Source organism: Misgurnus anguillicaudatus, chromosome 13, assembly GCF_027580225.2.
Source record: "Misgurnus anguillicaudatus chromosome 13, ASM2758022v2, whole genome shotgun sequence".
Taxonomy (NCBI): domain Eukaryota; kingdom Metazoa; phylum Chordata; class Actinopteri; order Cypriniformes; family Cobitidae; genus Misgurnus; species Misgurnus anguillicaudatus.
Window position 1 is genome coordinate 29,385,001 of NC_073349.2, and position 16,352 is coordinate 29,401,352.

At 37.8% G+C, this 16,352-nt stretch overlaps 2 protein-coding genes across 6 annotated transcripts in view; both read left to right on the forward strand.

The window, feature by feature from the left end:
* The window catches only part of reps2 (RALBP1 associated Eps domain containing 2), a 64,957-nt gene extending 57,202 nt beyond the window's left edge, over positions 1–7,755 (forward strand). The window contains exons 16-19 of the mRNA XM_055187434.2: positions 954–1,037; positions 1,382–1,515; positions 1,681–1,786; positions 6,218–7,755. Coding sequence (XP_055043409.2) covers positions 954–1,037; positions 1,382–1,515; positions 1,681–1,786; positions 6,218–6,286 — 393 coding nt within the window. The 3' untranslated portion in view covers positions 6,287–7,755. The remainder of the gene's footprint in view (positions 1–953; positions 1,038–1,381; positions 1,516–1,680; positions 1,787–6,217) is intronic.
* Positions 7,756–14,773: 7,018 nt separating this feature from the next.
* nhsa (Nance-Horan syndrome a (congenital cataracts and dental anomalies)) overlaps positions 14,774–16,352 on the forward strand; it is a 143,306-nt gene continuing 141,727 nt past the window's right edge. For all 5 annotated transcript variants that reach the window (XM_055187422.2, XM_055187425.2, XM_055187426.2 and 2 more), the window contains exon 1: positions 14,774–15,200. In XM_055187422.2, the coding sequence (XP_055043397.2) occupies positions 14,924–15,200 (277 nt within the window). In that variant the 5' untranslated portion in view covers positions 14,774–14,923. The remainder of the gene's footprint in view (positions 15,201–16,352) is intronic.

Genomic DNA, 16,352 nt, shown 5'->3' on the forward strand with positions numbered 1-16,352 from the left:
GTGCGTGCGTGCGTGCGTGTGTGTGTTTAAGTGTGCATGTATTTGCGTGTTTGTTTGTATGTGACTTCGTGTATGTGTTGACTGTACGTATGCGTGCATGTGTGTATGTGTGCGCAAGTTTTTGTCTGTGTCTTTGTGTGTGTGTTTAAGTATGTTTGTGTGTGCTACCCTGCGTGTGTATGTTTGTTTGTGTATGTTTAGTGTTTTTTGGAATAGAAACTACTGGTGTGAATTCTCGGTTCATTACCTTACTTTGAACAAGAGGTGGCGCTGTTGACTGTCCAGTCTTTATTGTCCAGTTTAGGCCGGTTCATTTATGTGGCCCTCCTTAATTAAAAACCATTTGCTATGGTTAATCCTCCTGGGTGTCTGGCTTACTTTCTCTTATTTTGCACCATCTCCTACCCTGATAGGAACACTTGTTTTTTATTTTCCTCTATATGCCTGTATTTTACTCGGTTGTAATTTCACGTGCGGTGGTGGGCACTGTTGCATTTCACACACTTGTATTGCGGTCGTAACTCTTACATATTGCCCCGAGGGTTCGGCTGGCGGGTGTAATAACTTGTTGCGTGCTGCAGCAAATCAAGACACTTTTATGACTCTAGACAAATTTTAGAGCCCGTTTCTGCTATTACTTTTCATTGTGTCTCAAAGTAAAAATTTCCCTCTGCCACAAGCTTTGTGGCTGTGCTTTTTAACCAGCGGCTTACTTTTTGTTTATAATGTCATTGATGGTTTGCACAAAGCTGATGAAGTGCAGTAACCTGTGCATTTGGACATTCGAGTCACATACTGTGAATAGTCATAATTGTGTGAAATGCACATGCATGCACAGTGCATACTTTAAAGAAAAGCCTTAACTCGATCTTAAATCTATTAAAGCTGTTTTTCACACACGTATAGGAACTTTGATTTAGAATCAGACCTCCAACAAACTCCTCTTTTTACAGGAGGAAACCAGCGTACCTCCCCAAACCGTAAGGCCTGGGATGAGAGGAGGTCTCAGCACAGAAGACCTGGCACCTTTAAAAACTGTAAGATCTTGCCATCGTCTTTTAAACATGACCATAGCACTTCATCTTAGTTTCTTTAAAGGGAGGAGATGTATCTCAAATATTTTGGATATTTGTTAGTTGATCAGGGCTCCAGCTTGCCCACCATTCAGGCTGAGAGGCTAGGTAAACCAGCTTGAAGACCAACAAACTTCCGTAGGCTGGTTTAAGCTATTTTCCTGTTTCTGAAAGTGTTTTCCACTTAATTTCTTATTCCTTAATTGAATTCAATCACCAGGGTAGTCAGCCTTGTATTTTAATCAGACATATTCAAGGAGGTGTTATACCCTCGAAGTCTCCCATTAACATTTCAAACCTCCACACAGGATTCTCCAGCTGTGCTTCAAGGCCACACCCCCCAGAAGCCAGTACGAAGAAAGCTCCACCCAGAAAGCCAGAGTGCCACGCCCCAATCGGGCACGCCCTACTCTGCTGCCACATTGACCAAATCTACACAGAGGTCCATATCTTAACAAGCACCAATCACTGAAAAATACAAGATACATCCAGCATTTATTTTTGATTTGTTTGAAACTATAGGAACATTGATTGGGTCCCATCATGACCATATATGTAAGAACATGTGTAAATACTTACAGGTTGTGATAAATGTGGTCTGTTGCAGGTTGCCTCCCAAACAGAAGAGAGAGATCCAGATGGCCATTCGTAAAAACAGAGAGACCAACGCAGTCCTGACACGTCTTAACAGTGAACTACAGCAACAGCTGAAGGTACAACTGATTCATATGCTGCAGATTCATATACGTAAATTCATAAACGGCAGATTCTTAAACGGCAGATTAATTTACGACACGGCAGATTCATATATGGCAAATTCATATACGGCAGATTCATATACAGCAGATTCATTTACGGCAGATTCATATACGGCAGATTCATATATAGCAGATTCATATACGCCATGGCAGATTCATTTACGCCATGGCAGATTCATATATGGCAGATTCATATACGGCAGATTTATATATAGCAAGGCAGATTCATATACAGCAGATTCATATACGGCACAGCAGATTCATATACAGCAGATTCATATACGGCACGGCAAATTCATATTTGGCAGATTCATAAACTGCATATTCGTAAATGGCAGATTCATATATGGCAAATTCATAAGCGGCACAGCAGATTCATATACAGCAGATTCATATAAGGGGCAGATTCATATACGGCACAGCAGATTCATATACAGCGGATTCATATACGACAGATGCATACAGCATTGCAGATTCATAAACAGCAGATTCATAAACGGCAGATTCATAAACGGCAGATTCATATACGGCAGATTCATATACGGCAGATTCATATACGGCAGATTCATACAGTATATGGCAGATTCATATATGGCAGATTCAAATACGGCAGATTCATATATAGCAGATTCATATACGCCATGGCAGATTCATATACGCCATGGCAGATTCATATATGGCAGATTCATATACGGCAGATTTATATTTAGCAAGGCAGATTCATATACGGCACGGCAGATTCATATTTGGCAGATTCATAAACTGCAGATTCATATACAGCAGATTCATATAAGGCAGATTCATATACCGCAGATGCATACAGCATGGCAGATTCATAAACGGCAGATTCATAAACAGCAGATTCATATACGGCAGATTCATATACGGCACAGCAGATTCATATACGGCGGATTCATATACAACAGATGCATACAGCATGGCAGATTCATAAACGGCAGATTCATAAACGGCAGATTCATAAACGGCAGATTCATATACAGCAGATTCATATACGGCGGATTCATATACGGCATGGCAGATTCATATACGACAGATGCATACAGGATTGCAGATTCATAAACGGCAGATTCATATACGCCAGATTCATATACGCCAGATTCATATACGCCAGATTCATATACGGCACAGCAGATTCATATACGACAGATGCATATACGGCAAGGCAGATTCATATACGGTTAATATACGGCAGATTCATATACGGCATGGCAGATTCATATACGGCATGGCAGATTCATATACAGCAAGGCAGATTCATATACAACAGATTCATATACAACAGATTCATATGCGGCAGATGCATATACGGCATGGCAGATTCATATGCGACAAGGCAGACTTATATACAACAGATTCATATACAACAGATGCATATATGGCAGATTCATATGCGGCAAAGCAGATTCCTATATGGCACAGCAGATTTATATACATCAAATTCATATACGGCACGGCAGATTCATATACGGCACAGCAGATTCATAGATGGCAGATTCATATATGGCAGCTTTATATCTAATATATGGCAGATTCATTTACGGTAGATGCATATATGGCACGGCAGATTCATATATTGCACGACAGATCCATTTACAGCAGATGCATATACGGCACGGCAGATTCATATACGGCAGATTCATATACTGCACGGCAGATTCATATACGGCAGATTCAAATATGGCAGATTCATATACTGCACGGCAGATTCATATACTGCACGGCAGATTCATATACTGCATGGCAGATTCATATACGGCAGATTCATATACGGCAGATTAAAATATGGCAGATTCATATACTGCACTTCAGATTCATATACAGCATATTCAAATATGGCAGATTCATATACTTCACGACAGATTCATATACTGCACGGCAGATTCATATACGGCAGATTCAAATATGGCAGATTCATATACGGCAGATTCATATACGACAGATTCGTATATAATAGATTCACATACAACAAATTTATTTTGATCCATTTTAATGCATAGGAAAGAATTCACACCACTACCCATAATTCTCATATATCTCTTCCAGTCTGTATATATACTTGTGTCGGCATTTATACACACACAGATGGCTTCTGTTACACTGAAGATGAGCAGATCTAGAATTGTGGCACTCAAATCATTCAGCGATCTGCCCTTATAACTGCACACACACACTCACATTAAATGCAAGCTTGGATTATGGGTTCGAACAGCTGTCCACTTTAAAATAGTGTTTCCTATAGCAGCTGTGTCACGTGTGTGTCTGCGGCAGTGAATGTTTCTCGTGAGCAGAGGAATCTGCTTTGGCCTGCCGTTTTTTACAACCATGAGTAAAAGAGGGAGAAGATGTCACAGTATTAGACCTAATGCTCCCATAAACATCCCATCAAGTTTTGTGTTAAATGCTGGGAACAGTTTACCTGATGTAACGGTTAAATATGTAGCATCTAACATGTGTTGCAAAAAAAATCATGCATGACATTTGTAAATAAAATCAATTTTTTCACACAGAAAGAAAAGTCAAGTCAAGTAGATTGGCTTATGTTTTTGTGCCTTGCATTATAGAGAATAATAATAATCAGAAGGATAACTTTTTAAATTCATGCAACCTGAGCTTAAAGTGTAGACCGAGAGCAATTTAGTTTGGTATCATCTAGTTATGTTTTGCATTTTACCATTGCCGCTGTGTATCTGGTTCCTGATATGAGTTAATGTGTAGCCGATTCATCCAGCAATGGACCACGTTTTATTAGGTGGAATTGCGTAAAATAAGGCCAGGTTTGCTATAGAGGTATTGGATAATGTAAAAGATTGAATTTAACATTGGTATCTTTGACCGTGTGGTGTGGATGTCTGAGATGCTTGTCCATATTATATTAGAAGATATCTGATAAATGTGACTTTTACTGACAACACATCACTTTCATCTTCTTTCTGATGTCACATGAAGGTTGAGACTTCGGGTCACATCGTCTGATGGTTGCATTCCTCTTTTGACAAATGTTTGTCTACTGAACTGGGATCAGCTTTTTAGTGGCTCTTTAACTCTTTCCCCGCCAGCGTTTAAAAAAAAAGTTGCCTTCCAGCCCCATCATTTTTTATGATTTTCACAAATGTTTAGGGAATTTTTCAATAAATCTATAAACATGCAATATATAAAATGAAAAAAAACAGACCCTATACTTTCAAACAAACAAACCAAAAAAAAAAGGAAAGAAACGTTTAATCCTTCCTTCATTTGTTCTCTTTTATCACCTCTCAAATATTGGTAGGTATCTACAAAAATGCAATTATCTCAGCTTTTTGCTAAAAATTTTGCATTTTTTAAAGCACTTTTGATAGAGATTAGATTCAGGACGATGATCAAAACATACATCAAGTTTTTACTGTTTATGAATCAGTGGATGCTTCAGTGTTTTATAAGTTGTTTAAAAGCACCACCTGAATAATAGCGGAAATACCCGTCATTGGCCAGGAAGAGTTATCTCTTGCCGTGGGTTCACACCAGCCGTGTTTGAGGTGTCAAATTCACGTCTAGTTTGCCGCTTGAACATTTTGAGTTTACTCGCTTCATTCGCGTGTGAAAGCCGCGCGTGAAATTCTAGTCATCGAGACATTCGCGCGGAAATTCGTGTCATGGGAGGGCCTTCTGTGACTCTGCACGCTTCCTGTAATCACGTCACTACTAGAGCAAGCTCCTGATTGGTAAACGTGGCGCGTTTTTCCGCCAAAGTTCAAATTTTTCAACTCGCACGTTTTCCGTGCGCAATGCTCAATTCACGCCACTCGTGCGAACTAGATGTGTGAATGAGGCAGAATCGCGTCTACCACGCAGAGCTAAACGCCTCATTGGTGCCGCAAGACCTTCAGACGTGCGTCTTTACATTGATTTAACATTGAAATCACTCGCGCTTGAGTCCTCTACCGTGGCTGGTCTAAAAGACGAGATAACTCGTCAATGGAGGGTAAAGAGTTAAAGACTTAAACAAACCACTAAACCTAAATATAAAACTTTGGCACACAATTCATCTGTTATGAATGAAACTTTTAATGTGCATTTAAAGTTTTTTTAACTGTAAAAAGCAAACTACACAAGCATAGCAACACAAACATTGTGACAAAGAGGTTTGCACAGACACACTGTACTTATTTTTTTTAATAAAACCTTTTGGAGATAAGGATCTGATACATTTTGATGTCGATCAGATAACTTATTGTTCTCAGCTCCCAATTCTGATTTCAAAGTTTTCAGGAAGCCTAAAGGAAGTTTAATAATGTTAGAAATAGAGTTTAGTTTGAGTCCCAGAGCTTACATCAAATATCGGTTTTATTCCAGCTCTGTCTTTTCTCTTTTTCTTCTCGTTATGAGGTTGTCCATCGAGAGCGAGTTACTCTGGAGTCCCAGCTGGATTTGTTGCGGCCCGTGACGTCAACCTGACCAATCACACAGCGTTTCTGTCCGGTTTCTATGTTTCCAGTACACACACATCTCATCTTTTGTCTGGTGATGTTTTGGTGATGGTTTATGAGCTGTAATTCAATCACATGTCACAGTTCTTATTAAAGTGACCAAACGATGGAGGCACCACAAACACAGAAAGAGGATATTCACCTCCACACGAGGACAACGTCAGGATTTGTTGGGTTAAAACGCTTGGATTTGTGTTTGTGTTTGTTTTATAACCAGACATTACTAACACAGCTAACACAGGAAACTGAAAATCTATTTTTAGTTGATTTAATTGTTTTCGTATGTTTTGTTTGTAACTTCATCCAGGATTTAAAGTACAGTTTCTGTTTGTGTTCGAGGCCAATCCTGTTACACCAACAATAAGCTTGTAAGGGTGAATCCCACGAAACGCAAGCAGGTTATATTTACAACCCAAACATGAAATAAATAACTAGAATCAAATTATGAAAATTTACAAAATTTTCATTATGATATCAAAACTTTTTACTTTTCATTTATCATTTTCATTACTGTAACTTTTACTGATTTTTACTTTTGTTTAAAACAGTTTAAACTAAAGGCAATACAGCAAACAACTTTTTAAATATTTATCAAAAATGGGATATAGTTTCTTCTTCTTTCATTACAGTAATGAGAATTTGACAAATTAATAATATTGTCAATAAAACCTGTTAATTTCCTTAATATTTCTAATGGATTTCTTTGATTTTGGGCTGAAATGTGACCAGTGCGTCTTACTGGAGAGGTTTCACCCATAAAGATCACTGGTGCAACTTTAGCTTTGTCGGATCGTCTCTGTTTGCCGGGTCTGAGTTTGTAAATGTGGGATGTTTTGTATGTGTTTATGCATGAAGGTTAATGTTTACACTGAAGAGGTGGCAGAAATGCATTTATTTTTACACATCTATAGTAAGAGGCATGTAAATGAGAGTAGTTTGATAACACAGATATATGTTTAAGACTACTGAATGTTTGAATGTACATTAACTTCAGTTAATGACTGTGGCTGATCCATTCATCGTGCTTGTACTGTATTACAGAAAAACCTTTGGGTGTCATAATCTATCAGTATATGTTCAAAGAAATTATTTTTACATTTTCTTTTATCGCTTGCCATATCTTTAACGTTTCAATCATTTCATTAGCGTTTCTTACTCTCCTGAAAACCCATGTGACTGTTTTGGGGAAATTATGAAATGTGCAACAAAATGATTGTTTGAAAAAAGCTACAAATGAAAACCAGCGAATGCAAAAAAACTAACAATGTCTGTATTTTTTTGTGCTAAATTCTTTCCTATGCAAGAAACATTGATGATTTTGGCTTGCCATGTTGTGTTTTTAATGTTGATATGAATTTAGCTGAATCTCTGTGTTTTGATCCAGAAGTGAGGATGTTTGTGAGTGTCAATAAAAGCCTGTGGAATTATGGGAGAATATGATGGACTAAATGTGTTTTTAAATTATTGACTTATTTTGTTTATTCAAAGTTATATCCAACAACCTCAGACAATGCAAAATATTGATATATTTCAGCATACCAGCATGAGATGTGAAGTAGCTGTCTGTTGTTTTAGTAATAAAACTTGGCACCATTTCCAATTTTGCATCTTGAATGACACACATGTCATTAAGTATTAATATAGACACTTTAAATCTTCTATGTGCCTTGCCCCATAAACTTAAAATGTGCTTTACTGTAAACACGACTTTTATTAACATTGAGAAATGAGTTGTGGTGGTAATGGTTTCGATATCAGGTATTTTGGGATTGCAATTAAACTTATATTTAATTCATGCAATGACAATGTAACTGACAATGTAAAAAGAGAACAAATTTTTGTATTTTTAAATGTATTTTTTCTGCATATTTCTATAAAAAATATTTTGGTGGGTCCTGAGAGATTATACTCGTCTAAGTGGGTTGTGGGATGAAAAGTTTGGGAATCACTGCCATAGAGTTTAACTTGACATGAACCCAGAACATTCCTTTAAAGAATCATTGATTGATGCTTTTTCTTCAGTACATCTCTTTGGTTTTCTAACGCTCATCTCAGACCCATAGAGAATCAATTGTGTGTGCACGGTCAATGGATCGAGAGGTCTTGACCTCTACATGTATTTGCACTGTCTGATGTTTTGTGATTCAGAACGTTTAAAGCAGATTGGATCCTTCACTGTGAATGAGAGAGTCGATAACACATGGATGAAGAAGGTATTGTTTTATAATGATTGCATAAAAAGTTTAAACCATGAAAGCTCAAGCATCGCACATGATGGGTCGTTTTAAATACTTTCTTATATCAATTTTTGTTCATAAAAGTTTCTGTAGTGATATACTGTACAAAACACTGAAAAAATAACGTGTAAAATTTACTTAAAAAAATCCTTGTAACAATTTGCACAAACCTATTTTTTATTACTGCTGTAATTTCAAGTACATCTTACCTATCAAAATCAAATAAAATATACTTAATTGTTAAAAAATAAAGTAGATGTCACTTAATTATTTTTATTTTAGAAGTTAAATTTATTTTAGTCGTTAAACTATTACTTTTTTAAATACTGAAGCATTGCAATAAATATATATAATAAAATGTATAATACGACTTACTTTTCCCACACAGTTCATTTTGTAAATGAATTTTTTGTTGTTTTTGTTTATAATTTTACTTGGGAAAATCTAGTTCTCAATAAATGTTAATATTACTATGTAGAAATGATGAAGGTTGATCTAATATATTTAACTACACCAAAAAGTTTTTTTTTTTTCAGTGAATGATGTAATCAGTATGTCATTACAACATATGTTTTTACATTACCTTACTAAAATAAGTTAAGGAATTTCAACTGTTTTTCTAAGTAAAGTCAAGTCTATATATATATATATATATATATATAATGAAGAGTTTCGTTGCAAAACAAGATAAATCCATTTTTTAACATTTTTGTCAAAACATGTTTATTATTATGTTATGATGTTATTATTTTGTTTTATGGTGCTACTTAGCTGCATTTTTTAAGTTATGAAGGTTTAAATCAAAACAAACCAGCTGCAGTTGCATTAAAATTAATTGGAATGCACAACCTAAAACGCGATTTCTGAACAATTAAAAAAACGGTGGTTATCTCGTTTTGCAACGATCAAAGTGAAAAGTTGGTTGAACTTAAAAAGTTACTTCAATTGGTAACACCTAAAAAATATAAGTTTATTCAACTTAATTTTTTCAACTAATGTGAAATTTTAAGTTGAATAAACTTACATTTACTTACATTACATTTACAAGTATTTTTTTTAAGTTGATCCAACTTTTCATTTTTTACTCAAAAATAATAAGTTGGAGGAAGACTCTGTGGACATCAGAATAAATACAAACATGTTATAAAGAAAAGTTACACGATTGGAATATTGAATGTTTTTAAATTTTGCAAAAATGTTTTATAATCAAACGTGGAAACCAATAGGATCATTTATCAAGACCTCAAAGAAATTTAACAATTGTTTTTAAGTTTTTTCCCTTTGTTTTTCTATTCATCCCAACAACGAACATCAAATTATTAACTTAATCGATTTAAGATTATTGATCCAAACATCGCATGAGACTTCTTTAGAGTTTCAAGTTAAACTTGTATCTGTGTATGTTTGGATATGCAGTTGACAGAGTGAGTCTGACCTCAGTGTCTGATAACAGATCATTGTTCTGTCCCAGCAGCAGTGGATGAAAACAATGGAGGATAACACGCTTATAAAAACATATGACATACAAACCCTGGACCTCACATCCTCAGCTAAACGCAACTGCACTTATGAACCTTTACTTAAAATCACATTTCCACACAAAATGCCTGGTTGTCAATGCATTAGATAACAAAATATCTCTTTTTAAATATATACCTGTAAATAACAAGCATTTTTACAAACAAGTTTTAGTTTTAAATACTAAAAAAAAGATATATTGAACAAAATAAAGACCAAAGTTATTTAATCACATTCTGGATCTAAAAATAGTAGTAGTTATTTTGGAGAAGAGCTGAAGCATTGTTCATATTTTGTTAAGTGACGCAATGACACATAATTACATGTTGTTTAAGTGACCAAATACATATTTAGGTCACTGTCATGACATCATATTTTATACAACAAAGCACCACCCCCAAAAGAAACAAACACGCCACAAGCCTGTCAGTATAGATTTAAGTCATGTGAGTGTTTTTGCATTTTTATTAGTCTCTCTGTGTATTTAGCTGACAAAAACTGCCATCAATTACTAATGTCTTTTTAAACAGGTTTAATTCCTATCTTTCTCGGGCAGTGAGAGTAGAGTAGAAATATGTTGAGCAGTTGGAGACAGATGAGATGAGATGTATGTTTTAGTGGTGAGACATATTTAGACACACATATATAGACTCACTCTCTCATTGCAGCTGTGTCACTCTTACAAAGACTCAAGCATTACGGAGGTCAGGGGTCACACAGCCCCTCTCTCCATCTACCCAAAATAACCCGAAGACTTAACCACAGTGTACCTCTCTCACAGGCCCCTGGAGGCCCCCAAGATTAAAAAGCTGAGGAAGGTTTTTAAAATTTCTCAGAAAGTGCATTCCCAAAAATGGCTTATGATAGACTGTAAAGGCATGATATTCATGTCTGAGTAACTCACTCAGATTTATCCAACAGCAGGTTTTAAAAGTAATTATCTTTAAAAGATTTGGGCTGGTTTGATATTAAAGAGACCTGTGATGGATCCACCACTAGAGGGATCTGCCCAATAAAATCACAAACCTCCTTTCATTCAGTGAATAAACTGAAAGGCCATTCGTAATTTACTTCATGTGTGCCACTACAGTTATTTAACATTTATATTTTATTGATGATATTAATTAATAAGCAAATGAGTATAATTTCAGAGAGAGATATAGTAAGATGGAGAGTGAGAGCGATATAGTGAGTTGGGGAGTGAGAATGATAGAGCAATAGAGTGAGTTGGAGAGTGAGAGTGAGAGAGTGAGTTGGGGAGTGAGAGCGATAGAGAGATAGAGTGAGTTGGAGAGTAAGAGTGATAGAGTGATGGAGTGAGTTGGGGAGTGAGAGAGAGAGAGAGCGATATAGTGAGTTGGGGAGTGAGAATGATAGAGCAATAGAGTGAGTTGGAGAGTGAGAGCGAGAGAGTGAGTTGGGGAGTGAGAGTAATAGAGAGATAGAGTGATAGAGTGATAGAGTGATGGAGTGAGTTGGGGAGTGAGAACGATAGAGTAAGTTGTAGAGTAAGAGTGATAGAGTGAGTTAGGGAGTGAGAGAGAGAGAGCGATATAGTGAGTTGGGGAGTGAGAATGATAGAGCAATAGAGTGAGTTGGAGAGTGAGAGCGAGAGAGTGAGTTGGGGAGTGAGAGTGATGGAGTGAGTTGGGGAGTGAGAATGATAGAGTAAGTTGGAGAGTAAGAGTGATAGAATGAGTTAGGGAGTGAGAGCGAGAGAGCGATATAGTGAGTTGGGGAGTGAGAATGATAGAGCAATAGAGTGAGTTGGAGAGTGAGAGCGAGAGAGTGAGTTGGGGAGTGAGAGCGATAGAGAGATAGAGTGAGTTGGAGAGTAAGAGTGATGGAGTGAGTTGGGGAGTGAGAATGATAGAGTAAGTTGGAGAGTAAGAGTGATAGAATGAGTTAGGGAGTGAGAGCGAGAGAGCGATATAGTGAGTTGGGGAGTGAGAATGATAGAGCAATAGAGTGAGTTGGAGAGTGAGAGCGAGAGAGTGAGTTGGGGAGTGAGAGCGATAGAGAGATAGAGTGAGTTGGAGAGTAAGAGTGATGGAGTGAGTTGGGGAGTGAGAATGATAGAGTAAGTTGGAGAGTAAGAGTGATAGAATGAGTTAGGGAGTGAGAGCGAGAGAGCGATATAGTGAGTTGGGGAGTGAGAATGATAGAGCAATAGAGTGAGTTGGAGAGTGAGAGCGAGAGAGTGAGTTGGGGAGTGAGAGCGATAGAGAGATAGAGTGAGTTGGAGAGTAAGAGTGATAGAGTGATGGAGTGAGTTGGGGAGTGAGAATGATAGAGTAAGTTGGAGAGTAAGAGTGATAGAATGAGTTAGGGAGTGAGAGCGAGAGAGCGATATAGTGAGTTGGGGAGTGAGAATGATAGAGCAATAGAGTGAGTTGGAGAGTGAGAGCGAGAGAGTGAGTTGGGGAGTGAGAGCGATAGAGCAATAGTGTGAGTTGGGGACAAAGGTGGGTAGTAACGAATTACATTACCCTTTAGCGCGCGATTGCGCGGTCACCCTTTAGCGCGCATGACCGCGCGTAGATGATAGGACAAAACACATGTTAACAAACACATTCTTTTTTGTTTACTGTAATGGTTAAAGGCAGATGCTGACAAGTTTGTGTTGTGAACATGAAAATAAATATAGAGTTAACCGTCAGAAAAATATCTGTGTGTGTGTTTGAGATTTTTTCTCAAATGACACGTTATGTAATGTTAATGTACCCATTGCAGGACTGAGATAGGCTGCTTTACTTTTATATAAGCAGAACAATGAGACTTTTAAGGAGAGGTTTGTGAAAACCCTTCAAGTAGCCTAAAAATTCAGTGCTTTTGCACTACTTCTCTATCAGATCGGAAGTAACGAGTAACTAACTACTTGAGTAGTTTTTTCATCTAATACTTTTTTACTCTTAAACAAGTAAATAATAAGATTTGATACTTTTACTTCTGTACATTTTTGTATAAGTACTTGTACTTTTACTTGAGTATAGATTTTGGGTACCCACCTCTGGTTGGGGAGTGAGAGCGATAGAGTGAGTTGGAGAGTAAGAGTGATGGAGTGAGTTGAGGAGTGAGAACGATAGAGTGAGTTGGAGAGTAAGAGTGATAGAGTGAGTTGGGGAGTGAGGGCGATAGAGTGAGTTGGGGATTGAGAGCGATAGAGCTATAGTGTGAGTTGGGGAGTGAGAGCAATAGAGTGAGTTGGTGAGTGAGAGGGATAGAGCGATATATTGAGTTGGGGAGTGAGAGCAATAGGGTGAGTTGGGGAGTAAGAGTGATAGAGTGATATAGTGAGTTGGGGAGTGAGAACGATAGAGCAATAGAGCAAGTTGGGAAGTGAGAGCAATATAGTGAGTTGGGGAGTGAGAGCGATAGAGCGAGAGAGTGAGTTGGATAGTGAGAACGATAGAACGATAGATTGAGTTGGAGAGTGAGAGAGTGAGCTGGGGAGTGAGAACGATAGAGCGATAGAGTGAGTTGGAGAGTGAGAGCGATAGAGTAAGTTGGGGAGTGAGAGCGATAGGACGATAGAGTGAGTTGGAGAGTGAGAGCGATAGAGTAAATTGGGGAGTGAGAGCGATAGGACGATAGAGTGAGTTGGAGAGTGAGAGAGTGAGAGAGTGAGTTGGAGAGTGAGAACGATAGAGCAATAGAGTGAGTTGGAGAGTGAGTTATGAGAGAGAGAGAGAGAGAATAAGAGAGTGAGTGAGTGAGTGAGTGAGTGAGTGTGTGTGTGTGTGTGTGTGTGTGTGTGTGTGTGTGTGTGTGTGTGTGTGTGTGTGTGTGTGTGTGAGAGAGAGAGAGAGAGAGAGAGAGAGAGAGAGAGAGAGAGAGAGAGAGAGAAAGAGAGAAACAGTAGGATGGGCTTTAGTAAAGTGAGCACTGTGCCTCTTATCAGACAGGCTTTAGTGAAACACTCACTCAGCAAATGTGAATGAAACACTCTCAGTGATGTTTAGCTACAGGAATGTTACACACTAAGAGCTGGGGTGTGCAAACACATTACAAAACCCATTCAAACTGCTTTGTCCACAAGCATCAACTTTAATTCTGTTCTATAGTGAAGAGCAGATGTCACAGGACTACAGTATATCGATCAGGTCCTAAAAGATAACAATCAGATACTGTAGCTGTATAAATGTATGTATGTACTTTAAATCTCTTTAAAAGAAAGTATTTGAAATCAATTGTCCTTTATCAAAAGTAATCGTGTTCTTTGGCATTTTGTTTGCCATTGTCAAAAGCATGGTTTTACTACAGTAACCATGATATTTTGTTGTAACTGGTTGTAAAATAATTATTAATAAAACCATAGGATGTAGGCAGATATTTACAAATCAGTGTAGACAGTCACCATATAAAAAATAAATAAATAAATGTAAATGTGTATGTATAACTTATTAGAATAAAAGGTTACTATGAAAAGTCAATTTTACACAGTGTGTGTTTTCTCATTGGTTTTGCATATTGGTTTCAAATATCTGCTTCAAAAGTGTTAGGATACATATTATACACGTTAAAAACCTTTTCTGTTCTGTCTGTCTCTCTGCCTGCATGCCCAAACCTCCTATGAATGAAGAAGCTGCAGTCCGGATCCAGCTTATGCTTGTACTCCGCTCCGGGTATTCGCTCCATCTTTCCTTAAAAGCAGTGCGAGTTTGAAGCTCAGAAAAACACGCGAGCGGGTGAAACGCGGATCAGAGCGGCATACGGAGCGGTACCGCGCGCGCGTGTGTCCGGAGGATGGAGGACGCGCCGCACGAGACCCTGGACTAACGGGGTCTTTACTTTCTATGGGAGCGTTTCGAGATTTCCCGAAAGAGTGGATTTTATATTGATACACTACAATGCCATTCGCCAAACGGATCGTGGAGCCTCAGTTTCTGTGCAGACGCACGGAGTCAGAAGAAGCTTTACCGTTCCAGGACCTGTGCGCCATCAGTAATGTGGCTCTGTCTCGGACCCTGCGCCAGCTCTCGGACCTGGCCAAGCACGCGTCCTCGCTCTTTCACGAGCTGGAACACGAGCTGGTCTCCACGAACCGGCGCGTCTGGGCTCTCCGGGATAAAATCAACCGGATCCAGGACACCACGGATGCGCTCGACCCCAAACAGGAGGCAGTGCGTGAGTACATCGCTTTATCTGAGTTTGAGGTTGCACAAAAAAAAAGAAAGTTACTCTGTAAAGTCGATATACTAATTAATTAACTTTTGCGCAATTACGCACTTTTGAACCTGCACCATTTGGTCACTCACCAGGGATTTCCAACCACGCTCCCAGTCCTTAAAAAGAGTCACTGGTGTCTTTAAGTGTTATGTAATAATGATGCAAATTTGTCCTACATTTGCACATGCTTTGCATACTGGAGCCTATCAATGTTTGGTCTCTGGGTTGATGTGGTTCGTGGTTAAAGATCCAGGCTGGTGACCCAAGCATATGGGGGTAAACCCATCATAGTGTGATTCAGCTCTGAAGCCTTGGTCAGGACACTAAACCTCAGGAGGTTTGTAATAAGTTTCACTGTGAACTACGAAGTGGAAGTTAAAGGTTCATCCAGATGAGGGGTGTGATACATGGGAAAATATGATTTTCATTACAGTGGTTGGACATTTCCGTGTTGCATAAGAACAGATCTTTTTTTAACACACGTGCCAAAGCGAAACAAACCTGTGCATGATGGATTGAGATACAGAATAGGAGAACGTTTACTCTGTGATCACTTGATGTTGAACTTCTGTAAGTTTGTGTGGTTTTGTGAGTAGTTAAGAGGCTTTGGTGTATCTGATGATGCGCATTTTACACAACGCACACCAGATAGATAGTGAAAGTGTGCTTGCTCCCCTTAAGGGCAAAGCTAAAAATGAAAAGTTTTGTCATGAGGAAAATTAAAAAAAAAAAGTATTATATAATTTATATGTTTACACAATTTTTGTAGTTTGTGTAACTTTAAAGTAGATTTTTTTTAATGCAAGTGCAATTTGACAGCGCATTACCCAAAATTATGATCCAAAAATTGTGTAATATTAATAAAATGAATGAATGGGTGGGTGCAAGGGAATTAAATGTTCAGCAAAGCTCAAATCTTGTTTTATTATTTATTTATTATTATTAGATTAATAATAATAACAATAATAGTAGCAGTATTTTGATTTTAATTTGTGTTTGTAAATTTTTTTGCTACAGTATGCTTGGTATCCTCATTGTAAAATTTTTTTTTAAAACTAAAACTTGAAAGTTAGTTGAAAAGTTTTCCGTTCAGTGTTGTTTGAAGAATAT